The 25,697-nt window shown below is 39.9% G+C and overlaps 1 protein-coding gene and 1 long non-coding RNA gene across 5 annotated transcripts in view; one reads left to right on the top strand and one right to left on the bottom strand.

Annotated features, from left to right (window-relative positions):
* Nucleotides 1-16,434, bottom strand: part of HMGA2 (high mobility group AT-hook 2) — a 150,051-nt gene extending 133,617 nt beyond the window's left edge. For both annotated transcript variants that reach the window (XM_073215575.1, XM_073215574.1), the window contains exons 1-3: nt 15,545-16,434; nt 12,880-12,966; nt 2,949-2,999 (exon numbers count right to left, since the gene is read on the bottom strand). In XM_073215575.1, coding sequence (XP_073071676.1) covers nt 2,949-2,999; nt 12,880-12,966; nt 15,545-15,655 — 249 coding nt within the window. In that variant the 5' untranslated portion in view covers nt 15,656-16,434. The remainder of the gene's footprint in view (nt 1-2,948; nt 3,000-12,879; nt 12,967-15,544) is intronic.
* LOC118970316 (uncharacterized) overlaps nt 1-25,697 on the top strand; it is a 73,000-nt gene that overhangs the window by 36,523 nt on the left and 10,780 nt on the right. For 2 of the 3 annotated variants that reach the window (XR_005058235.2, XR_012122334.1), the window contains 3 exons: nt 13,447-13,551; nt 20,974-21,078; nt 21,382-21,477. This is a non-coding gene — a long non-coding RNA (uncharacterized lncRNA). Of the gene's footprint in view, nt 1-13,446; nt 13,552-20,970; nt 21,079-21,381; nt 21,478-25,697 lie in introns of all 3 variants that reach the window. The other variant, XR_012122333.1, reaches the window with a different exon arrangement.

The following is a 25,697-nucleotide window of genomic DNA, read 5'->3' as shown; positions in this document are numbered from 1 at the left end:
ACCACAGGAGGTTTCTGAGAAGAACACTGACACGATTGTAACTATCACACGATAGTAACTGGTGAATGTTATAGGACAGCCCAAAGCGGAAGAGATGACAGGCAGAAAGACCAGTTAAGAGGCAAGATGTGGACACAACTTACATGTCCATCTATGAATAAATGCAGAAAAGAGATGTGATATATATATTCAGTAGAATATTTCTCAGCCATGAGGAAGAAGGAAATCCTGGCATTTGCATGGACAGACCTTGAGGGCATTATGCTAAGCAACATAAGTCAAAGACAAATATGTATGATCTCTCTTATATGTAGAATCTAAAAAAGTGAAACTTACAGAGACAGAGAGTGGGATTGTGGTGGGCAGGTGATGGAATAGAAGAAATGAGGATATGTTGGTCAAAAGGTACAAACTTCCAGCTAAAAAATAAGTCTTGGAGATCTAGCATGATGGTGACAGTTAACCAGGCTACACTTTATACTTGAATGTTGCTATGAGAGTAGATCTTAAATGTTCTCACCACAAAAAAATAAGAAGAAATGGTAATTATGTGAGGTGATGGAGGGGTGAATTAATGCGACTGTGGTAATCATTTTGCAATATGTAAGTATCAAATTAACACACCATATTCCTTTGACTTACAGTGTTATATGTCAATTATATCTCACTAAAGCTGGGCTGGGGGATGAAGAGGCCACCCTTGACAGAAGCTATTAATCTGGTTTGCTTTCATTGCACTTGCTTGCAATTTATCTCATTTTAGCAACATTAATCTCATGACTTCAAAGAACATATTTTCTATTACATCACCTATTAGAAAGTTTATACAGGCTTTTCTCAATTATTAGTTCAGTGAGATAGGATGTCCTTTCAAAGTTCTGATGCTCAGAAAAAAGCCTATATCTGGTATGTGTGCCCTTGCCAATTGGTCAACAGTGTGCTCGCTAGAGGATAATGGAAGTAGCACTTTTTGACTTCTGAGACAAAGTCAAAGAGGCCATGCAGCTTTCTCATGTGCCACAACACTCTCTCTGGGAGCCCTGAGTGTGTGTCAGAGGCTGATTACGTACTCTGGGACCATCAAGATGGACAGGCCTTGTGTGCGGGTGCTTGAGTGGATGCTCCGGATGCACCCAGACTTCAAGCCAGTCCTGCAATCCCACCAGATCCCTGAGTGAAGGAGCCTTTGGTGTCTAGACCCCAAGCACTAGAGCCACCTCCAACTGCAGCCCCAGAAACAAGCTTTGCTGCTGTGCCCTGCCTGTATTTCTCACCAAAGAATCTATGATCATAAAATAATGGCTTATTTTTTTTTTACGTTATTAAGCTTTGGGGTGGTTAACTAAACAGAAATAGGTAACTGCACCCACCTGTACAAAAGAGATGATAAAGCCACTGGTTAGAGAACCCAGAACTAGAATATGACACTTGGTTCCAGTGACATATTCCAAAGGCTAAAAAACAAACACACTCAGAAGAGAATAACAAGAATGTTCCTTCATGGGGGTGAAAAAAATGAAAGAATTGGAGATATATTCAAACCAGAAAAGAGAACAAAGGGTATATGTTTCATCAAATCTTTTAAGGGCTATCATGAGTAAAAGTGAAAATAATTCCTCAGTGTATTCCAGGAGGGAGGCCCAGGGACAGTGAACAGAAGCCACAGGGATTCAGAAGGAAGAATTCTCTAATGTTCAGAGCTTTCTAGGAAGGAAGAGGTAGCCTTAAGAGGTAGTGAGTTCCCTAATGTTAAGAGAAATCAATCATAGTCTAGATGATGACCACTTGGAGGGTAGGTTTGTAGAGAATTCATTTATTGGCCAGAAGATGGAGTGAAATGCTCTACTTTAAGGTTACACTGTAACAGTGACATGTTTTCAATCTGAAGATCATCCCTATTTCCTTGTGCTTAGAAATCTAATCCCAACACATGTTGAGCAGAGGAAAAAAAAAATACAAGATGAATAAATTAAATGAAAGGCAATACCAAAGTATAAATAGAAAGTGATGCAGAACTTTAGAGGAAAAAGGCAGGCAAACTAGCAGGAAAATATAATCCAGTATAGCAGTAAAGAGACTTTGAAAAACGACGCAGCATGAAGAATAAACTGGGGAAGAGAGAAAAGCAAAGTGGAAGATCCCATCATAGAGGATACTGAGTATAGAGGATGCCTTCATATTTCTTGAGAAATGGTTTTATTCATTTTTAAGACTTTTCTCCTCTGTCAGGGGGAAAGACAGATCAGAAGAACATGGGTAGTGTAGCAGTCAAGGGAACAAGGTTCAACTGGTTAACATTAGTGAAGCTCTTTAGTAATCACTGAATTTTTGGCTGCAAAAAGATACAGGATCTGTGTGCCTGTGGGACCAAGAACAATTGCCTGGAGGCCATTGTCACTAATGTCAGTGTGCAAGAATGACTACTAAGGGAAGCAAGAGAATCTAGAAATGAAAACCTGGTTTCCTAACAAAGCCAATGCTAAAAGGAAAACACAAACCACCTAGAAAATGAGATGTGTCCAAAGCCGTGGAGGCAAAAAAAGAGAAAAAGAAAACATTAAAAAGAGTTATCTCATATACATTGCATCTGAATTTTATCAGTATTTTAATCAACTTCCAAGGTTTCATAATACCCTTTAACCTTAGTTACTCAACTCACTGAACAAATCGTCTCATTGTTACCCCATGTGAAGGAAGAGTGGAGACTCTTTTCATGTTGATAAGAGATAGAAAAAGGAGTCACTCCCAGGAAAGAAAAGTGTTCTGAGTAAACTCCTGGAGCCTAATGGGAAAGAGCATTGATAATTTGTCCCTTGCCTTAACCCTTTCAAAGATTCATCAAACCGGAAGTTAGAATTCATATAATTGACAAGAAGTAATTTTCATGTAAAAAAAACAGAAATTTTTCATTACCAAAAAAAGCACAGAAATTATATCTTATCACTCACCCATTTCCTAGGCCTGCCTCTTGGCCGTTTTTCTCCAGTGGCTTCTGCTTTCTGCAAAATGAAAAAGGAAGTCATATTGTTTCCTACCTGACATTGTAAGTGTTGCACCAAGGGACACATTTCAAGTAAGAACATTCTGGTGTGCAGATGAGGTATTGAGATTGTGTTAAAAATCTTTCTCCTTTAAGTTACATCTTCACCATTTTTGAGTAGATTCTTCTACCCATTTTTTCAGTGCATGATGTAAAGAGGTATTTCTGCACCCCTCACCCTGGAGTGATCTCCTCTTAAATGCATGAAATGCTTTTAAAAAGCCACTTTGCTTTTATTTCCATCCAGAAAAAAAATTACTCCTTTGTATCCACAATTACATAAACTAGTATTTTAGAAAATTAACATTTCCTAAATGAGGATTCTTTCCACGTCACAACTGAAGTTATAAAATATTAACATTGATATACTGCTTTACAATTTACAAGGCACTTCTACTTACACCGCTAACCAGAGCAAGTCTAAATTAAGTAAGAACACACAGGATTCTGAAAAATCATAGCTAATGATGCGATTCTAAAAAAAACCCAACAATTGCACACTTCCACATAGTTAGATTTCCTATTCCATGCAAGAAATAACCACCTGTCCATCAGTTCACACCAAGCAAACATCAGCAAAATCTGGAAGAACCACTAACGTCTGTCTCTGTGATGGAAACTAGGGATACTAAAAACAGTAGTTAATTAAAAATATACTTTGTTAACAGTAATTCCACACTCAACACAGACCTGACATGAATGTACTTCTAACAACCTTTCCAGTTTGTTTCATTGCTTTACCTCATAGATTTCTCTGGTATCACAGTTTTTTTCCCCTTTTGAATCAAATTTTTGTATCTAAATCTCCCTTTATTATCTCTACTCCAATTCCTGAATACACCAACACACACACACACACACATCAAAAACAGCTTCTATAACATATGTTTATACTTTTCGGGATAAAGAAAACATAGTACATACTTTTCTTTGTGTAAGAATTATCCCAAGGCTACATAAGTACAAAAATATATTAACCTGAACCAGAATAACTTGTTTTACATTTTACTTTTGTTACCTGGGTTAGCAGCCAGTAGGTACTTGATACAAAGATACCAAAATTACCTGTTATAAAACACATCCCTGCCAGATGAGACTCTCCTCTTTCCCTCTTTAATCTGTCTGATAAAAAGTAGACGGAGATGATACTTAGATAGATAGTTAAATAGACAGACAAACAGGCAGACAAGTAAGCCACAAGATTTCTCACCAAAAAATATCTCCCTGGTCTGGCCTTACTATCCAACAGGTCCCAGGAATTAACCCAAACTCTGTATGATTGTAATGTTAGTTCACATTTAAAATACCCCAGGCACTGGGCTAAGTCATTCACATGCGTTATTTTAGTTTTCACAACAGCCTTATAAAGGGAGGTATTATTATTAGTTCTCCTATTTTGCATATGAGCAACTAGGTCTTAAGTAATTCAAGGTCATGTACAGAGCTGGCCAATGGCAGACCTGGGATTTGAATTGTTCTGTGGTCCTCTAAGGAATGGGTTTTTCCACTCCTAACAATGTTACCTTCCCCTAGCATCCACACATTTGCAACAAGGTGAGATTTTAATTAACTAAAATTGTCACCCATGCAGCTAATTTCCCAGAGGAAAACTGGTGGACTTTAGGAGCTCTATCTAAGAGTCAGATCTGGGACCCCGGAATCACTGTTTTTTGAATGGCTCCACAAAGGATTCATTTATTATTGGGGGCTAGTGGCACTGTCTTACCTTCAGTCATAAGGGCATGAATTAAATTACATGCAAGCCAAGAATACCCAGCAAATCACACCCTCCTCTTTCTGGGTGGTGTCTCAGAGAGAGAGTGGGAGGTGTCGTAAGAGAACAGACTACTTGGAAAGCTTACATTCCAACCCTGCTCTGCCATTTTAACTTTATGACTTTGGGCAGATCCCTTGAAAACCTTAATTTGGTTTCATGTGTGAAATGGAGATAATGCTTCCTGTGAGGAGTGAAGTTGCTGTCATAAATGAGGTGCTCAGTGAATGGTCTTTCACTCCTGACAAGATGGAACTCTTAATGGGAAAGTTTTCCTTCAAGTAAGTCCAATCTCATAGAAGGTTCAGTCAATGCAAATATTCCATTACACCCATCTTTCACCTTTAGAATGAAGCTGTTAAGAAATCCTTTGGCAAGTACAGTTATACGAGCACAAAATTCTCTAATACAGAAGCAGTGTCTGGTTTGATCTTTGAAAGCAGCTGCAAGATTTCAGTTTACCCAGTAGTAAATTACACAAAAAGGGAAGATAGAAATCCTGTTTAATGGGGGCATAGGGATGGTAGGCCAGGTGGAGTGGAGGCTATGACCTTAAAGGCTAACAGAACTATGCCAGGTTTACTCCATACAATTGCTGCATTTCAGGGCCATGATGTCTGCCTGTATCTAGAATCTTCCTGACAGGGTTTTCTGAAACGGTTTCACTGCATTTCAAAGTCAGAAAGCAAATCTCTCAGAGAGAAAGCCCTGCAAATAAGAGGACTTTAAAATAAGCATCTCATTTACAAAAAGCCTATTCAAAAATAAAATTCACACCATTAACTGAGGGGCAAAATATCACAATTATCACTTGGACTTGTTAAAAGCAAACTTGCTCCTTGGTCTTCAGACCAGTGTTATATGTAAACTGAAACCCTCTTCTGAGACTACATCTAGAAAAAACACATTAGCTGTGCTGTGTGGCGTCGATCTGGGAGGTTTTCATTGTTCTTTAGAACCCACATTATTTAATCATTCTGATCAAACTTCACAGAGGCTATAAAACAAGTTAGGATTTTAGTTTGCAAACCAGCATAGATCCAGGATTTTTACATACTGGAAAACACTGGCTTTAACATTTTTCCTGTGTTTAATGCTCTTTAGGACATTGCTTTACAACAGAAGACTAACAATACATTTCAGCTTGTTTTGTTTTTAATATGTCAACATATGCAATAAGATGGAAGCGTGTATTTGGTTTTCCTTCACCAGAGTGGAATTTGGTTCTGTGCTACAAACCAATGTATAATTGAGACAATAACTCGTTCTAAGTGTTTATTGCTTATCTAGGGCAGGCAGAAGGGAGACAGAGCACAAATTCTGCATTTGTAAGAAATGAAAATTCAAACTATGACCTGTGCTATTATACTAATATTTGCAACTATCATATCTTTTGAAAGTGTTATTTCTTCCCTGCTTGTCTTCATTCATATTTTTGCCCTTTTTTAAAAAAAAAGTTTAGATTCAGAACCATGTATTTAATTTTATCATATGCTTAGAAGCAAATTCATGAGGGTAGAGAGGACTGTTTTTATGAGAAATGTAATTATTTCTTTCTCTAAGAAATTCTGGTACTCCAGCCTCTGTACTAAAAAAACTAATAAAGAAAGGAAATTCATCTAACAATTGTCACTCCTGAACTTGGAAATAGTGTTTAGCATTAACGCCTGGTACGCAAGATGTACTCACTATTTAAGGAAGGAAGGGAGGGAGGGAGGGAAAAAAGAAACACCGGTGTCGCTATCATGTGTGTGTATCTTATTTCCCCCTTGCCATTCTACAGCTTGGTGGGACTTCAGGGAGCATTTTGTCTAGCCCTTTTATTTAACAAATAAGGAAACTTCTGGATGTGTTATCCTTTCCAGAGGCATAGCTCCATGGTTTATTTGGGGGCCAGGAGTGTGTGGGGATCAGCTAAGGTAGGCACACATGCCTAACCCCTTCATGGGCCTGTTGAGAGCTGTGCTCCAAAGGTTTCTCAAAACCTAACTTCTAACCTGCATTTCAGGTTACTGGAGATAACATAATCTACCTTATAGCAAATATTTTACAAAAACATTTGACGGAATGTAGTAGTGGAAAGCTCATAAGCTTTAGAACTAGATGTGAATTCAAACCCAGGTGCCACTATTTTCTAGACTTGAACGTTAGACATCACAGTTTACATCTTTGAATTAGTTTTCTCATTGAGAAACTAAGACCACAATGCCTACATCAGAGGATTAAAGGAGCTAATATGTATGTAAAGTATCTAACAAAAGTTACAGCATTTATTAGGTTCTTAAATGTAATTCTTCTCTCCTTCCATATTTTAAAGTGTTACCCTTAAAAAGAACACTTCCTAATTTCTTAAGTTTCCATGGCAATGCCTAAGCATTATCTTACTTAAGTAAGACAGCTATTTTTCTGTTTCAGAAATGGGAGATTAACGATCTGACCATGTTCAGAACTAATGGAACTGAGACCCAGTCTGACTTCAATGCAATCAAGGGTCTGCTCTTCTGAGAGATATTCCATATAAGACAAAACAATCCTGGGCAAATTAAACAAAAAACAAACAAACAAACAAACAAAAAACTTCTAGGGTGAAAAGCAAATGAGTAGTTGCAAGTATAACATTTCTAAATTTCCTATAAAGACATGGACAAGAGCTGAGATTGAGAACCAAGAGAATTATCCAATTCAGATTTCTGGGTCAATTTTAGATAGATAGTATTAACTTTCTGCTATTCTAAATGCTGTCATCCTATTTTATATGTTGTGCTGTGATAAGCATGGAAGCCAGAACTCCCCCACCCCAAATCAGTCAGTACATCTGCACAAAAAGAGAGAGCTTAAAAAAAACTGGGGCATAATAGTACCTTGTTTTCTTTTCATGCATTTTTATATTTATTTTTAAGACCTGCAGACCTAAGAACATAATGGAGCCAACTAGCCGAATTCTAGAAAGTCACATATTTTTTTTTTGGTGCAGTTTTTTTAGTTGTACTTTTAAAAACTGAAACAGTGCAAATCAATGTGCCCTGGCATCAAAATCAGCTGGACTAATCAATCAGACTAAGCACCTTTTTTGATAATCCATTTCTACAAGAGTCCAAGTTTTAAGTGCAACCATTTTTAGTCTTAAAAAGGTGTTAAAAGTTTGCCATCACTATATGTTTTTCAATAGGAAATATAAGTAAATCCTATTATCCATTGTAGTTCATGCTCATTTAACCCAAGAAAGCCTTTATTGTCAACCCATGTCATTATTTACACATGCCTCTCTTCACTTATACAAACAAATTAAAGCCAAGGCCAAAATGACAGGAAAAGTTAATTTCAAAGTTTAAGATTCTCCCTCTTTAAACCATCCCTCCACCTCTTTTGTAATCAGAAAAAATCAGTAGCAATGACACAAGGGTTCACAGAGATTACCTTCTGAGAAAACTGCCCCCTACATTATGCTGGAGAAAGGAGAATGACTGCACTGGTCACTACATACGTAGAAGATGCCATTCAAAATGGTGCAGTGTATTAAAGCAATTATTGGATAAATAGACTAAAATATAATCAGTTCTTCATTCACCTTGTTGTCCTGGTTGGCAGAACAGATTCCTAACTAAAAATTCCAGAATCTAAAAATTCACTGTTCCATCCTTGTGCCAAGCTATGTGGCTCCATTCAGAAAGTCAGCTAACAACACAAGATGGGTTTAAATGATTTAACTAACGTAAGTGCTCTTTAGCATCCATCTGTTCTCAAGAAAGAAATGAAGGGGAACAGAACACCAATCTGCTTATGTTCTATCTCCTTACCAAAATGATCGGTTGAGCTTTTGAGACAAAAATGAGCCAGGGTTGTAGCTCAAAGTAATGGGGAAATTTTGATTAAGGAGGTCAAAAGAACGATGGCATCCAGAGAATTAGAACTATGGGAACCTTGAAATTAAAGTTAGTTCATTAAACAATTCACATGTATTTGAATCTCCCATATTTGGATCATAATCTATGATCACTCAAAGGTGTTGCCAGATAGAATTTACTGATGCCTAAAGGCTTGGTCCTCCCTGGCAAAGTGAAAGAAAATGAGTCAATTGTTTAGGTAAGTCAGCCTCAAATATCAACATAATGGAGACAACAAATGAGCTTTACTTAAACTCCACCTTTCTGGATTCATTTTTATACTCAGAACCCTGAATCCAAGTGGAAATTACCTGCCCATTAAAACACAAAGGAATCCAACTAAATCATGCTGGTAACATAGAAACCACAGGCTGGAATTGTATGACAACTTCCAATACCATCTTTCCCCAACTTAACTTATAATGATGCCTTCCATTATTCTCTTCAGCTGGACCTACTATAGTCCTCCCTCAGCATCTATGCTTTAATATTTATCTGAAATGATGAGTAAAACCCACATTCTCACATCCTAAACTACCTGTATGTGGTGTTAGTAATCATTTATGGAAAATCAAGCACATTTCTAGGAATGTGATTAGAAGGAGCACAAATCTGCTTTCATAGTATCCAATTTATATCAGGCCCTCTTTGTATGAGCAAATGGAAAATGTAAGTTACTTACCTGAATGCATTATTTCAAGTATACTTGTTTTACCTAGATATTTTCACTCTGCACTTTGCTCTCTAGGTCTGGTCCTTACACCTACACTCAAAAGGAAGTTGAAGCAAATTTGTGACATTATTAAGTAGGGCTATCTCACGCCTGAGATCTTTATTTGCAATTTCCTTCTATTAAAATTTAATTCAACCTCAGAAAAAAAGAAACTTTCTAGTATATGTGCTGCCACAATAAGCACTAGAAAAAAACATTTTTTTCCTAAAAGTAGCTGAATGAGAATTGGTTTGAGACTTTCAGATCAATTTGACTTCCGATGTTAAACACTGGAAAATCAGTGAACCCCTCCAGTGTTCTCTCATGATTAAAATGCCACAACAAAAACCCTAAACATAAAGGAGATTATGTATTTCTTCTCCCCATACAAAGTCCTGCAAACATGAGAGGAAAACAAAACAAAACAAAAAGGAAAATGAGAGACAACTAGTTACAGGTATATCTCAATATAAAACACTAATAAAAGGGTCACCACACACATGCACACACACACACACACACACACACAGGCACAAGCACACTCAATGGATAAATTATTTATTCAGGAAAATATTAACTTCTGATTTCTTTTATTAAGACAACAATATGAAGCTCGTTCAGGAAAAATTTTTGAGCACTCAGACTGGAGTTCTTAGGAGTGACTAGAGTCGCTACATTAATGCTCATCCATGAGATTTGTCATAATGGAACATGAGCAAACTGAAGAGTAATTATCTTCTCTTCCTAAAATCCCAAGCATAACAAATTGTGTTGTTATAAATGTTTGTTTTGTGTATTACCCAAATCAATTTTATACTGAATATGGCCTGAAATTGAAGCGAGTGTTCATTTAGCGGTCGTCCACTTGGTCTTGCAACATTCCGCACGCATTGTCAAGTTTCACATTGCTAATTTTCCAACAAGCAGTTTGTTTTCAAATGCCCCAAGGCCAGTTACTGAGTCCAAACACAAACTTTGTTAAGTAAAAAAACTCCAGGCAGCAAGAAATTTTAAACACACAGCATCATCAAGATTCCAGTGTATACTGTATCTTCTCTAACTTAAGAGCTCAGTTCTCTTATATACTTACCAGTTTTTGTTACATATTTTTTATTTTGATGAGACTCAGTTTGTAGGAGAATACTCAATTTATTAATCATAGAAGACTTCTTGTATCTATTCTGGTCTACCAGGGTATGTTGATCTTACATGTTATGAATAGTGTAACTTTTTCTGAAAAAGATTGCTTTTCAAAATCCTAACAAACATGTTTTGTTAGAATACAATATATGTTTGATAATCAAGTTTATATAGGGTTGCAGCAAACTCAATAAATACTGATTTGAAAGCAAAAATACCTTAAATTTATGAATGCCATGAATAACTCATCAATATCATTTATTATTTTGCAAAGTATTATCTTCTCCAAATGAAGTATAATTTATAAAACTAAAGAAATAAAACAATCATTTATGGGCAAATATACTTACTTTTATTAGAAGGGGGACTTTAATAATTGCACTGTGTGAAATAATTTTGTCTTAGCACTGTGTAAAATAATTTTGTCTGAAAGAATAAAAGATTCCAGGGAATGATTTATTTGGGAAAAAGAAGACCTACTTCTGTTTTGGAAGTTGTAATAAGGTATGCCTACAACATGAACAATTATCAGAAAGATGAGCAGCCTAGCAGGGTCATTTGTAAATGCCTATCACCAAAGTAACTAAAAATAAATCAAACCTTACTTGGGAAGAGATCAACTTCTTTGTTATTTTGCTTTAGGTGGTAAATTAGGCACGAGTCTCAGCTTTCCCTTTGTCAATAGAGATTTTGTCAGCCAGTGGTAAAACGTTTCAAAATGAACAGAGGTGATGGAAGCATCTCTTTACCCATTCAAAAAAAAAAAAAATGTCATACAGTGAAATCTGAAATTTCTTCCTGGGAGATTTTATAAAGATGCAATTTTCAATGACATCATAGCTGAGATGTTTATTAGCTTCCTACCAAGATTTTCCTTTGCCAGCTCATTACAATAAAATTAACTTAGGTAAATCTCACACTAATGTAACATAAAAGTGCTCCTTTGGTAAATTAGCCCTCTTTAGTTAATTCAATAAACCAGGTAAACTATAACAAAAAGAAAGTATTCATGTTAGGAATATCAGATTACATATTGTTGCTTTTAAATGACAAGCTAATTGAGAGCTACATCAAAGTTCATTGATTAAATGTGAGTCATAATTAAATCTTAAAAAATAACTGAGAAGCAGTTAAATTTACATATATTAGAAATCTGCTCCTTCAACTCTGTTCAAGACTGTTAAGTAAAACAGACAAGAACTCATTGTTACTCCTTAAATAACTTTACATGTATTCCTGGTTGCTATGGCAGTTTACAGTATTGAAAACTATCACATATAATATGGTTAGTGCCCACAGTCACAGGGAAAACCACACAGAACAGGAATCCCAAAAAGATGAGCATATAGTCTTTTAACAAATACTGTACATGGTATACCCAAATCTACTAAAAAAATATCAAAATTTACTTTTGAACCTTTGTTTAATTAATATACAAACCTACAAATAAAATACAAACTTTTCTGATTTGTTTATAAAGCTAAAAAATGTGAATTTCATATTCATCTTCACTTCTCTATACATGCATTGACCATAAGATATTTCCTCTTTGCTAACTCAAATGCAACCAACATGAGGCTATTTTAAAATGCAATTTAAAATTTATAAAGAAAAACATTGAAAGTTATACTTGACTGGGTCCTATCCTGCCCCCAAAATACACAATAAATGAGCAAAATATTTGTTTAAAAAACTTCTCATTGTCCCATTTAGAGCATTTCTATATCACCTGATGGAGAGGTTTTTCTGAGAGATTATGATATATTATTGCAGGTTCATTGTAAACAAAGTGTGCTTTATCATCATTTTTAAAACTGTAAAATTCATGACATTTTTTCCCAGTACCCCATAATTGGATTTACTTCTAATTATCATCTATTTGGCAAAGTGCTTAACTTTAATAGGGGGATTTGGATCTGCAGTAGTCATGTAAATAAGGGCAAAGTAAATAAACTTTTATTATTTTTGCAGGAAACTGCAAAAACTCCACCACCAGACAAAATCTATAGTTTTGATTTGTCTTTTACTATTTCACAACTGGCACAAATCTTAACTGTGTCATTCTCCACTCTCTCTCCTCCCTCACCCACCCTGTTTGATTTCACATTGTCTGGTGATTGTTTGCTTGCATAAAAACTATAAGCATCTTCATGAACTTTTTATGCTAAGCATCCACTTAGAATGATCTTATTAATCTTAAAGGCAAGAAATGAGTCTAGGGTTACCCAATAACAACGAATCTTTAGGTGCAGATCTAGAATGGGAAAATTACAGAGAGGTTCCTGTGGTCATTGAGAAAGTTAGCAGGACTCGACTTGAGAAATCTCACCTTTTGAGCTGCTTTGGAGGGACTCTTGTTTTTGCTGCCTTTGGGTCTTCCCCTGGGTCTCTTAGGAGAGGGCTCACCAGTTGGCTCCTAATTGTGGGGGGGAAAAAATGCTGTTGTGGCGAGAATGTCTGGAAGAAATTGACCCTGACTCTATAGTTGTATTTTCTTCATGTGCTGCTCCACAGGACTGTTAGAACACACTCAGTACAAGCATAAATGATGATGGTACAGAGTTTACAAAAAGGGGAAATCACTATACTTTTAATTCAAGGGTTCAAAGAGGAAATTCTATTTTACATATGAATACTGGATTCTATTTCAACCCCCAAAAAGGTTACAAAGGCCGACAGGGTTGCATGTTCTAGAAAGTTGTACATCGTTAAGGTGTAAAAGTTGCATGCTTATGCAATTGGCAATGCATAGAAATAATAAGCGGTTTATACCAATACTTCTATCTATTGTACTAGCATTTCATTAACAGAAATATATAGCTAACATCATAAATAGTACAACAGTCTCCATATTGAAAAGATGATTTTTACTCATCTCTGTGTATCTGCATTGTAGGTCATTTACGACTCAATCAACACGTTGAGTGAAATACTGGAGCAATTATCCAAGTTCTTCAACTCAAAATAACTTCATTTCTCCTAAAATTTCTAAATAATTATGGTAAGTCTGTTGTGGGAGGTTTTGCTTGAATTATCTAGATAATTGCTTCAATTCTCCACTTCCTTTTGGAGAAGCCATGGTCTCCAGCCTAAATTTTTAAATATCCTTTGATAAAAATAAACATTTTTCTCCAACACAGTCTTTTCAGAAAAACTTACGAGGGTGGAAGGGAGAAAACTCAGAGTACGGAAAGCGAGGAGGAATGGAAATGTCTGGGAAGGAAAAATTGGAACTATCAATAGATTTAGCAAAAACCTTAAATGGTTTCTATGCCAAATAGTAAATACTCAAGTGGTCAAGAGAATACAATGATTAATATTCCAGATCCTAAATATTTATCTCGTGAATCATCAATTTACATTTCATTCAGATTCAGTGATTAAATGACACAAGTTAAAACGCAGGAAAGTCTTCAATGAAAATTCGCATCCTATTTAGAGAAATCTGGGTAAGCTTCTGGGGGACCACTAGCGCCAGTGGGCACATCCGGGGCAAACACATCGGAGGCGCATTTTTCTTTCTTTGTGAACTCTGTCTCAACTAGAAGGTAAAACCTCCAGTCACCTCCAGATCCCACTGCAATGTCTTCTGGATTTTTTGGAGGTGGGGGCAATTAGTAGAGTTAGAGAGTGCTGGGTGGCGGGTGGGAAACAAGGGCGGGGGGAAGGGCAGAGACTTCCTGGGAGGTGTAAAACTGGATCCTAACGCGGTATAAAGTATTGCTTGGGCAGAGCGGGAAAACTTAGGGGCCTCTACATTGGCTTGTTTCCTTTGATGATTTCAAAAAGGTACAACCCTCTTCGGTTTTCTATAACGCACTGGCAGGCAAACATTGTTCGACTTCCCCACCTTGCTCTCGCACAGCTTTGGGACTGTAGGACTATTTTCTAGTCGGCCTATTTGGCATGAAGGAAGCGCTTTACGGCTAAGGAACGAAGGAGAAGTTTTAAAGCCCGCGGAAGCGAAGTTAAAATGTTCTCAATAGACATGTCCCGCTGCAGCCTTGCCCGCCGAGGCTTGGAAATTGCAGCGAACAAAACCCCCCGCCCTGGGCGCTGCGCGCAGCTCTGTAAGCGCCGGCTGCACGCTTAATTGGTTGCATCCGCAGACAAAACCCTTCACTCCGCGGGGTCCCGGGCGCCCCTCGATCGTCCCCTCCCAACCCCCAGCCACTAGTCCCGGAGAAGCACTTAATGTCTGCAGCTCTGAGGCGCGGGATCCAGGAGTAAAAGGGGGACAGGGCGCCGGGCGAGGAAGTGACCCTAGCTACCGTGCACCCGCTCGGACGCTACTTTCCACTGCGCCCTGGCCAAACAAGTTAATCCCGTCCGGTAGAGAACCAGGCTTTCCTGCAGTCCCTTCCCCGGGATATCTTGGAGGCGGCTGCGCCGAATTTAAAGAGCCCTAAGAGGACAGGGAGGGCCCATGAGTTCTTTGTCGGGAGGGCGCGAGTCTCCGGCCACCGAGGGCTTGGGGAGGCCGCCAAGGGGGCGGCTTCGGCGCGCCAGTACTGGGCCCGCGAGCAGCCCCGGTTGGCGGGAGAAAGAGCATTTGGGCCCAGGATTTCAGCCCCTCCAGCCCTGACCCGCCAAACCACCCTTGCTTCTCGTCCCAGCACCTCCTTCCCCCGGGGCAATTGTAAAGCTGCTCGGAAAGCTCCTGGCGAGCCCTGGTTTGTCAGACCCCGGCCGCTTCGCCACCAGGAGACACCGCGCCACTCGGGGCCGTGCACAATAGCGAAAGTCCGAGGACGCGCTGCGCCCGACCCCACCTCCCGCCTCCACCCAGGCACTGCCGCAGCTCCCCACCTCGGCGCCCGCCCCGGGGCTCAGCAGCACGCTCACGCCGGGGACCCCGCGGCCCGCCCCCACGGCCCGCGGGCGGCGTGCGGCGGCGCAGCCACTGGCTCCCGCGCGCGGGTGGCCGCGCGTCGCGGAGCCCGGGCGGAGAGAGCGAAGGTGGGCTGCTGCCCCCAGCCCGCCCGCGTACTGACTTGCTGCTGCTTCCTGGGTCGGCCGCGTCCTCTCTTCTGAGGCGCCGGGGCGGCAGGTTGTCCCTGGGCTGAAGTGGACGGCTGCCCGGCGCCTTCACCGCGTGCGCTCATCCTGCCTCCCGCCGCCGCCGCTGCTACCGCCTCTGCAGCCGCTTCGCCTCAGCCGCCCCAAATCTGCCCAGCACCTTTCGGCGTGGGTGATGGGGGCTGGAGAACTGGGCAGGGCGAGCGAGAGCCGGCGTGCTGCGAGGGCTGCGCTGCTTAGGCTGCCGCCGCTGCCACCATCAACACCGGACGTCCAGCGGCTGCCAAAAAGAGAGAAGAGGGGAGGAGGAGGAGGAGAGAAGGAGGCGCTGCTGGTGGCGGCGGCAGCGGTGGGTGGGTGCCGGAGGTGGCGGTGGCGGTGGAGGTAGCGAGAGGAAAGCGACGGAGAAGAAGAGGGCTGGAAGTTGGAGGCTCCCGCCTCGGTTCGGGATCAGGAGTTGCGGTCCCCGGGAGCACTTCGGAAGCGGCTTGGAAAGGGAAGAGATTTGGAGGGAATTGTGTCCCTCGAAATGTTAAGCGGGGAAAGAATTCCGCCTCCTCTTGCCCCCCGCTCCGAGCTCGCAGAGCAAGCAAAAGAAAGAGAGAGAGAAAAAACCACAGAGCGCCCTGGGCAGTCGGGGAAAGCTAAGGGAGGATGGGGAGATGGTGCCGGGATCCGGCCGGGCACTGCGCGCAGGCTAGGGACGGAGCAGGGGGTGGCCCCGCGCCTCCACGGGCGGCGGGAGCAGGCGGCGGCGGCCCCCGCAGAGTCGGAGGGGGACGGGCTGCTCACTCCTGCGTCCTGCACCAAGCGCGCGCTGCCCGGGCTGGAGTTTTCTGAGTTCCTGCTCCGGGATTCAAGGGGGATGAGTGTGTGTGTGTGTGTGTGTGTGTGTGTGTGTGTGTGTGTGTGTGTGTGTGTGTGTGTGTGTGTGTGTGTGTGTGTGTGTGTGTATGTGCGCGTGCTTGGGAAGGGGGCGGTGGGGGGAGTGCCCACCTCTAATCGTGGGCGGATAAAGAGGAGGGGGCTGCGCAGAGGAAAAGTATGAGGAGGGAGGCCAGGCCGACCGCCGAGCCAAGGCGCCTGGCCGTGGGCCAGAGGCAGCGTTCGAAATACAACTGCCTCGGCGGCGGCGGCGCCCGGGTGCCACCCGAAGCTCCGCTCACGTGCTCCCGCCCGGCGGTGGGGTTAAAGGGACAGGCCGGGGATCCCGGGCCGCCTCGCTGCCGGCCTCGCCCCGCCCGCCTCGCGAGGTCGCCCCTGGGCGGTTGTCCTTGGAAGGCGCGGGAATGTGCCTGTCCCAGAGCCGCGTTTGGGGGCTTGGCCTTTACCTGCATCCCCACGATGCGGAGCCAGCACTGAGGGAAGCGTCTAGCTGCACGCGCGGCAGACGTCTAGTTCCCTGTGAGTGGGAAGGCTCTGGAGAGGAGAGCGCGCCGGCACCGGCCGCCCTAGTCTGCCTCCGAATGCCTTCATCACAGATCGCACAACCCAGCGCACCACCCACACACCATTCTGTTAGGTGGTACAGTGACACACACACGTGCACGCAGGTACACACACACACAAGTGCATGCAGACACACGTGCACACACGCACGCAGATATACACGCACATTTGCAGACGCAGGCACACCACGTGCCGGCAATATGCACACACGCACATGGAGCGCGCCAGCCTCATGGCTTAACTTTTTTCTCCGGGGGAAGTCTAGAGGCCAGGCGAATGCTTCCCAGATCTGGCGCTAGGCGCCCGGGTTCCAACGCTCGCTGGGTGGAGGGGTTGCCCCACGCGAGGACCTCCTAGCTTCCCACCCCCACAATTGTGCCAACTATCCGACTCTCCCTTAAGTTTACCTCGATTTAACCTTCTCCCTAGGAACTCCCTTTCTGCCAAATCTTAATTTTATTGCTTAGACTATTTCTGAGTTACGTGAACGCCTTAATGACCACAGTCCGTTTTAAAAAGGTGGAGTACGTTTAAAAATGTACTTCTTTTCATCCTCGAATAACAAAAACTGAAAAATTTCGGTTCAGATTTTCACACATCACACCCCAAATTATCCTGGACTAATTCCAAAATAAAAACTTTCACTCGAGGAAGAATTTTTTCCTAAAACGCAGACCACCGTGGAATAAAAACGCCTACTTTGCAGCCCTAGGCAGGGAGTTAGGCACAGCCAGGTTTCGCGGAGCCTGCGGAGGAGGCGCGTGTAAATGTCTGAGGCTGAGCGGCGGCGCTGATTGGTCCGCGTTGCCATTTTAAATCCATTTCCAGCTGCTCTTGGCGGAGCTGGGACTTTTAGCTGCACGTTGGGTTCCCTGCACAAACCCAGGGTTTCTCTTGGGCCTGGGAACGCTTAGCTGTGATTGAGGAGGAGAGACCCCATCCCACCGAATGGAGCCCAGCAGCTGACTGGGGAGGGAGGGGTTAACAGGAACCAAAGGTTTCTGCCACCGCTTGGCTGAAAGATGGTATCTTCATCAAAGGGATTGAAATTTCACGTACTCACGATTGCAGTGACATTTCCTAACTGCCAGGTTTGCACATTTTTTAATGTGATCACATTCGCACTGTGGTGTGCACATTTTACACACACATACAAAATAGGCTTCTGGGTTTGTTTTTGTTTGCTTGCTCTTGCAAGGACTAGAGATAAAATTCTGAGGAAGAATGTAGAAGAAATCATGGAAGATTTCAGCTAGCCAGTTTTATACTGGGTACATATATTCTTGGATTTTGTTTTGTTCTGTTTTTTTCATTGCAAAAGGTCGGCAAGGAAGGGATTCCAAAGTGTCATTTTTGCATTAGTCTTTGACTCTAAGCAAAGCACAGAAAAATTGGGGTGGGAAAATAGCCAGCCACTTGTTTTCAGGCCACTGGCATTTTGCTATCAGACTGTTTGACCTCTTTTGAATTTATAGCAAGGATATGAAACAAATATTGCATCCAATTTTATCTAAATCAGTTTTATGTATTTTCATTCCTGGAAATTACACTTTTTTTTCAGGTTTTTGTATATTTTGTGTAGGAAAGACATTAAAATTTGTTTTCATTTTTGAAATTACTTGAGACCTTAAAAAATAGTGTCATACATTCTTTTCATTAAGTTAAATGGCTCTATTTTATTTGAAGAATTTTTTGAAATTTGTTTTATGTTTACATTAGTGGGTTTTTTCTTTCCAGTTTAAGTTGCTCAATTGTTTATTTCCTTTTCTTTATCTCATCATATTTTACCCCTCCATTCAAGGCTAAATTCTTACTTATAATTTGAAAACTTGCCAGGTGGTTTCTGTCCACATGAAACTATTTCTTTTCTTCTTCTGCACCTATCAAACTGAATAATTAGCAGCTTGGTTGTATATGTTAACAAGATTTCTAATTATCTGTGATACATGAGTTAGTGTTTGGATCAGGTCAGCTCATTAGTAGATGGTAAAATTAATTCAGTGGATCCATAACATCATTTTAAAAAATAGAATGTTGCAAAAGAATATCACATGTAAAAGTTCTAGTTATAATAAATGTGTATAAGAATTATATTCAGATGCTTCTTTTTCCCAGCTTTTAATGTTTTGGAAATTGGTATGTATTTTAGAGTTTAGGTTTAGAGTTTAGGATGTTTTAACACTGTGTTATCACATCCTAGGCAGTATCATTGCTATTTTCGTGATATGTATAATACTGATGTGTTTTAAAATCAGTGGCACCATAGATCTGTGAATATATGTATGGAAAATCTATTTCTTGCTGTAGGTTTCAGTGGGACATGTTTAAATGCCTCTGACTTAGTTATAAGACCTGGGTTCCTCTACAACTTCATTAATCCAGCCTTGTGGCCTTTGGAAAATCATTTCTCCTCTCTGGATCCCAGTATCCTCATTTCTAAAATTAAAGATTACTATAATCTTGAAGGGTTCTTTCAGTTCTAACAGACTTAAAAACATATAATTTCTTGTTCACTAATCATATGCTTTTTACATGTAAATTGTATGTAGATTCCATGGAGACCAGTAGCATTTCTAACACCTCTTTTTTGCAGCAGTTATGTGTAAGTAGTGTTCAGTTCATAATAGACTTTTGGTACTTACTAATTGGTTGCTATAACAAAATTGCTCTGAATGAGTTACTATTTTACAAATATACTATGGGATGAAAAAAGCATTGCATATATTTAAATATCTTTAAAAAATTCTTTTGACTAAAGGAAGAAGCATCAGTCATGAAGAGGTTGAGGTTCTTACCTTGCACTTTATCACATATTTTTACTTTAAAATATTCATAAATTAAAGGACAATTGATGACTTTTCTCATAACTGAATTATAAATGGATTAATTTCATATGTAATTAAATGGAGATTTATTATAATATCATTTTAGAAATGAGTATATAGGGTCACAGAAAAAAATTATAACTAATATTTATTGAGCAGAATGAACAGAATTGAACAGAACATATATACACACACACATATATGCATATACATAAATATGTATAGTATATAAATGTTTAGTATAATACAAAGTAAACACATATTTCTAAAATATATTTCTAGTGTTTTGAAATGAATTCATTTGCCCTGCTCAAACTTACAATTTTAGAGATTGTCTTTTGAATTATACTTAGTATTTAATGAAATGTAGAAGAGATCATCTCTAAGAGTTTTCCTACAGTATCACCAAGACAGAATATATGCTGCCAAGTTAACATTTTGGTGGAGGTGGAGGGGTTGTGGAGGCTTTCTAGTTCAGTAGACTGAGATCACTAAACAAAATGAATTTGTTTACTCTTTCATTCAACAAACATAAACTGAAGTGGTTTTGTAGTAATCTCACCCATTATACTCATGTCTCAGGAATGTAATTCATCCAGAACTGGAGAGAATCTCTTTTGAAACAGCTAGGTGCTCATTTAAAATCTGTTTACCTTTATGTTAAGCCTCTCATTTACCCTTACAAATATTTGTTCTCCTCTATCCAATCTGCAATTCATTTAACAAATACTGACTACCCAAAATGTTCTGGGATTCACAGAGCACTTTTTTGACAAAAGTCATAAAAGCAGAACAGAAGTAAAATGGTTTAATTTTGATCTCTCATCTGTTGACATTATATTGTCATCTCCAAACTATCTTAGTCAGGAAATACCATCAAGAAGCTTTGGATAGCTGGAGGGACATGATCTTTTCAGTCAGATTAAGGAATGGGAGGTGTGGTAGGCAGAATGCAAAAATGGCCCCTAAAATTTCCTGGCCCCCTGGTGTACATGCCTCGTATAATCTCTGGGACTTTACGTGCTGGATTTTACTCCCTTGGTTAGATTCTGTTAGATGGTACAGTTGACCCTAAGATAAAAAAATTATTCAGGTGAGTCTGATGTAATCATCTGTGTGTTTTAAAGCAGAGTTTTCTGTAGCTGATTTTAAGGAAGCAATTTAGAGATTTGGAGCTCAAGAAAGATTTGACCTGCCATTACTGGTTTGAAAGAAGAGGACACATGGCAAGAAAGGTGAGCAGCCTTTAGGAGCTGAGGGCAGCCTCTGGCCAACAGCCAGCAAGGAGACAGGGACCTCCTTTGTAGAGTTACAAGGAACTGAATTTTGCCAATGAGGATGAGTTTGGAAGTGGAATCTGCCCCAGAGGCTCCAGATGGGAATTCAGTCTGGCTAACCCCTTGATTTCAGCCTTGTGACACCCCCAGCAGAGAACCCAGCCATGCTATACCAACTTCTGACCTAGAAAATTATGAATTAATAAATGGCTATTTTAATGGTGTTTTAAATCATGGAGTCTGTGGTAATTTGTTTTTTAGCAATAGAAAATTGATACAAGAGGGATCTCATCAGATGAACTTGATGCTCCATCCCATGAACTGCCTCCAAAACAGAATTACTCATAGCGTTTGCTGGTAAGTGTTCCAAGTGGTTGTATAATACCTACCAAGCATGGAAACATACCATCTTGCATAGTTTTCCATCTTTCTGTCTCTCTGCCTCTGTCTCTCTATCTCTCTGTCTCTGTCTCTGTCTCTGTCTCTCTCTCTGTCTCTGTCTCTGTCTCTCTCTGTCTCTCTCTCTCTCTCTCTCTCTCTCTCTCTCTCTCACTCTCCCCATCTATCTCTATCTCTATCTCTGTTTCTGTAACTTGGAATTCCTGAAGCCACCATACTGGAGAGACATAGGGAGAGGTCATACATTTCAGATAATTCCAGGCCCTCTACCCCCTGTCTCTAAACAATCTCAAACTGATGGAAAGTAGATAGGAGAGGAGAGAGACAACTGCTGAGTCCTGCCCCAGTTGCAAATTTATGAATAAAATAAATGTTGTTTTTGATCTTAAGCCACTAAATTTTGGAGTGGTTTGTTATATAACCATAGATATTGGTCTATCTTTTTTCTCTAAAGCTTGTTTTTCTTTTTCTTTACCTCAACCCAATTAATAATAATCTGATCTACTTCACATCAGTTTGGGGTTGTTTAGAAGCAGTGCGTGGGGGGGCCTGGAATTATCTGAATGCATGACCTCTCCCTATGTCTGTCTAGGATGCTGGCTGCAGGAATTCCAGGTCACAGCAATAGGGATACAGAATGAGACAGAGGTAGAGTGATGGGGAGAGAGAAAGAGGAAGAGAGGGAAAGAGGGGAAGATAGGTACTTCAAATGGGCGATTTGTTTAGCTAGAAATCACTCTTAGCTGGGAATCACTCTAAATCTTCCTTCTCTTTCTACATCAGATGGTACCAGGTCCCTCCAGTTCTGTCTTCTAAGTAGTTCTTGAATCTGTCTACTCTCTATACCCTCACTTTCATTCTTAATTTGGAGCTCTCTTCATTTAGATAACTCCAGTGTCTTTCTCTCTGGGCTCATTCTGTACAATGCTTCTAGAAGAATCTATTTCTTTTTTTGATGAGCTACTTTTATTATCCTTTTTTCTCATCACAAATAAATGCAAAAGTGGAAGAAATGGAAAGTGCATTGTAGAAAAAGCAAGTGGCAGAAAAACAAAGTTCCCCAGTTTTTTTCCATCATTCATAGATGATGCTGTAACATTTTGATCCATCTATACTTTAGATGAACTAATATAGGTTCATGCTGCACATTCTGTTCCATAATCTATTTTTATGTAAATACATCACGATTGTTTTTCATGTCAATGAATTTTCTTCTACAGTACCACTTCTAATGACTTCATTGTATTCTACAGTACACACACACACACACACACACATGTGAACACCTGGAATTAAGAAAGCATTTGATAAAAATTTTTATGACAGCCTTGTGAAAAGATGAAGAAATATGGCTAGGAAGTTATGCATTCTTTGGTGCTGACATCATCTTCAAAGGTGGTCTCTTTTATCAGCATCCTGGCATAAGTTTTCAAATTTTCAAATATCCTAAAGGTAGAAGGGTTAGCTAACTCAATGAATGATCAAATTAAGGTTCAAAAAGATCTCGACAAGCCATTATACAATTTAAGAAGATGAATATGAAGTATGTAATTAGTTTTGAAAAAGGGGGAAAATAAGCCATAACAATATAGGTGAGAAAAGTGCCTTAAAAACAATTCCTAGGATTGCATATATGACTAAGAAGCAGATATTACTAGGCTCCCATCAAATATCCATCCTTCCCTTCTAATTTAGTAAAAGAATACCTACAGTGTTGAGCGATATACCCAACTATAAAACTACATTTCCCGGACTCCCTTCTAGATTGGGCTACTTAATGAAATATAAACAGAAGTCTTTTGGAAGTACTTCTAGGAAAGCACTTTAAAGAGTACTGATTCAACTGAGAGCCTTCTCCATTTGCGTGTGGATGTCCAGTTGTTCCAGTACCATTTATTAAAATGGTATTTTAATTTCATTTAAATCCATTGTATTTTCCTTGCTCCTTTGTCAAAGTTCAGTTGACTATATTTGTGTGGGTCTATTTCTGTGTTTTCTTCTCCATTCCATTGATCTATGTCTCTGTTCTTTTGTGAACACTGTCTTTATTACTGTAGCTTCATAATAAATCTTGAAGTCAAGTAGTGTAATTTCTCTCTCACTGTGTACTTCTCCTTCAATACTGAGTTGAGTGTTCTGGGTCTTTTGCCCCTCCATATAAAATTTAGAATTAGCTTGTTGATATCCATGAGATAATATGCTGGGATTTTGATAGGGATTATGTTGAATCTATAGATAAAGTTAGGAAGAACTGACATCTCAACTATATTGAGTCTTCTTGTTCATGAGCATGGACTATCTCTCCATTTATTTAGTTCTTTGATTTCTTTCATCAGAGTTTTGTAGTTTTTCTCATGCAGGTCTTGTACATATTTTGTTAGATTTATACCAAAGTATTTTATTTTGGGGTGTGCTAATATGAATGGTAAAGTGGTTTTAATTTCAAGTTCCACTTGTTCATTACTGGTATACAGCAATGTTATTGGCTTTTATGTATTAACCTTGTATCTGCAAAACTGTTCTAATTACTTGCTGTTAGATTTTTTGTTTTGGATTTTCTACACAATAATGTCATGTGTGAACGAAGATGGTTTTACTTTTTTCCTTCCCATTCTATATGCTTTTTTTTTTTTTTAGCTTTTGATTTATTTTTTTATTTTATTTTATTTTTTTTTTTGAGAGGGCATCTCTCATATTTATTGATCAAATGGTTGTTAACAACAATAAAATTCTATATAGGGGAGTCAATGCTCAATGCACAATCATTAATCCACCCCAAGCCTAATTCTCGTCAGTCTCCAATCTTCTGAAGCATAACGAACAAGTTCGTACATGGTGAACAAATTCTTACATAGTGAATAAGTTGTTACATGGTGAACAGTACAAGGGCAGTCATCATAGAAACTTTCGGTTTTGATCACGCATTATGAACTATAAACAATCAGGTCAAATATGAATATTCGTTTGATTTTTATACTTAATTTATATGTGGATCCCACATTTCTTCCTTTATTATTATTATTATTTTTATTTTTAATAAAATGCTGAAGTGGTAGGTAGATGCAAGATGAAGGTAGAAGACATAGTTTAGTGTTGTAAGAGAGCAAATGTAGATGATCAGGTGTGTGCCTGTAGACTATGTGTTAATCCAAGCTAGACAAGGGCATTAAAACATACACAGATGCAGAAGATTTCTCTCAAAACAGGGGGGGTGAGGTTCTAAGCCTCACCACTGTTGATCCCAAATTTCTCACCTGATGGCCCCCCTGTGACTGTGCCTGTCTTAGGTTGTTCCTCCCTTGAGGAATCTTACCCGTCTCTGGCTAACCAGTCATCTTCCGGGGCCATACAGGGAGATGTAAAGTTGGTAAGTGAGAGAGAAGCCATATTGTTTGCAAAGGTTAGCTTTTTACTTCTTTGCAGATTTATGCCCTGTAGCTTCTATGCCCAGCACTTGTCTCGAGGTATCTTTACCACCTGGAGGAATTATGATACTCGATAAATTCGATATGAGGCACGAATTCTATTTAAGGGTTGTAATTAGGAAGGAAGAAGAAAAGCTATAGATGTAGCATATGAAGGAAACATGGGAGGATTGATTATTTCTTTGACATATCTTCTTGTATAGTACCTTAAGTATGTATAGGTTTTAAACTACTAACTAATTTGCACACACATATTAACATAATAGGAATATGGTGACATAAACAAAGCAAATCTATAATTACCATCCATCTCCAGTGAAGCCAAGAAAACCATTTAGGCACCCTAGGCATTTGTGAAAATTTATCTATGATATGATGGATATTGTCCAACTGTACTTGAACCATCAGACAAATTAAAGCAGCCTATTTCTGGGATCTGTTCACATCCCATATGTTCTTTTAACCATAGATAGTCTATAGTCATGAGATTTTGGAGTGCTACAACTTGCACCCCTCCCAACTCCTGGTTGAGTTCCAACAGTACAGATCCGGTCAAATTCGTTGTCTCACTGTATGCACATGCCAGCCTAGACATCTCCCTCCTCATTCCTGTGGCAAGTCCAGGAGACGGTGGGCTGGATGCAGCCACAACCGCAGCATCGTCCGGATACCTGTGGAGGCTTTTTGATGATCATGCCCCGGCACAAGTCCTCCAGAGAGTGCTGATGCCAGAAGCTCCTCTTCATATCGTAT

Source organism: Manis javanica, chromosome 10, assembly GCF_040802235.1.
Source record: "Manis javanica isolate MJ-LG chromosome 10, MJ_LKY, whole genome shotgun sequence".
Taxonomy (NCBI): domain Eukaryota; kingdom Metazoa; phylum Chordata; class Mammalia; order Pholidota; family Manidae; genus Manis; species Manis javanica.
Note: the sequence above shows the minus strand (reverse complement) of the source record. Positions and strands in the feature narration are given on the sequence as shown.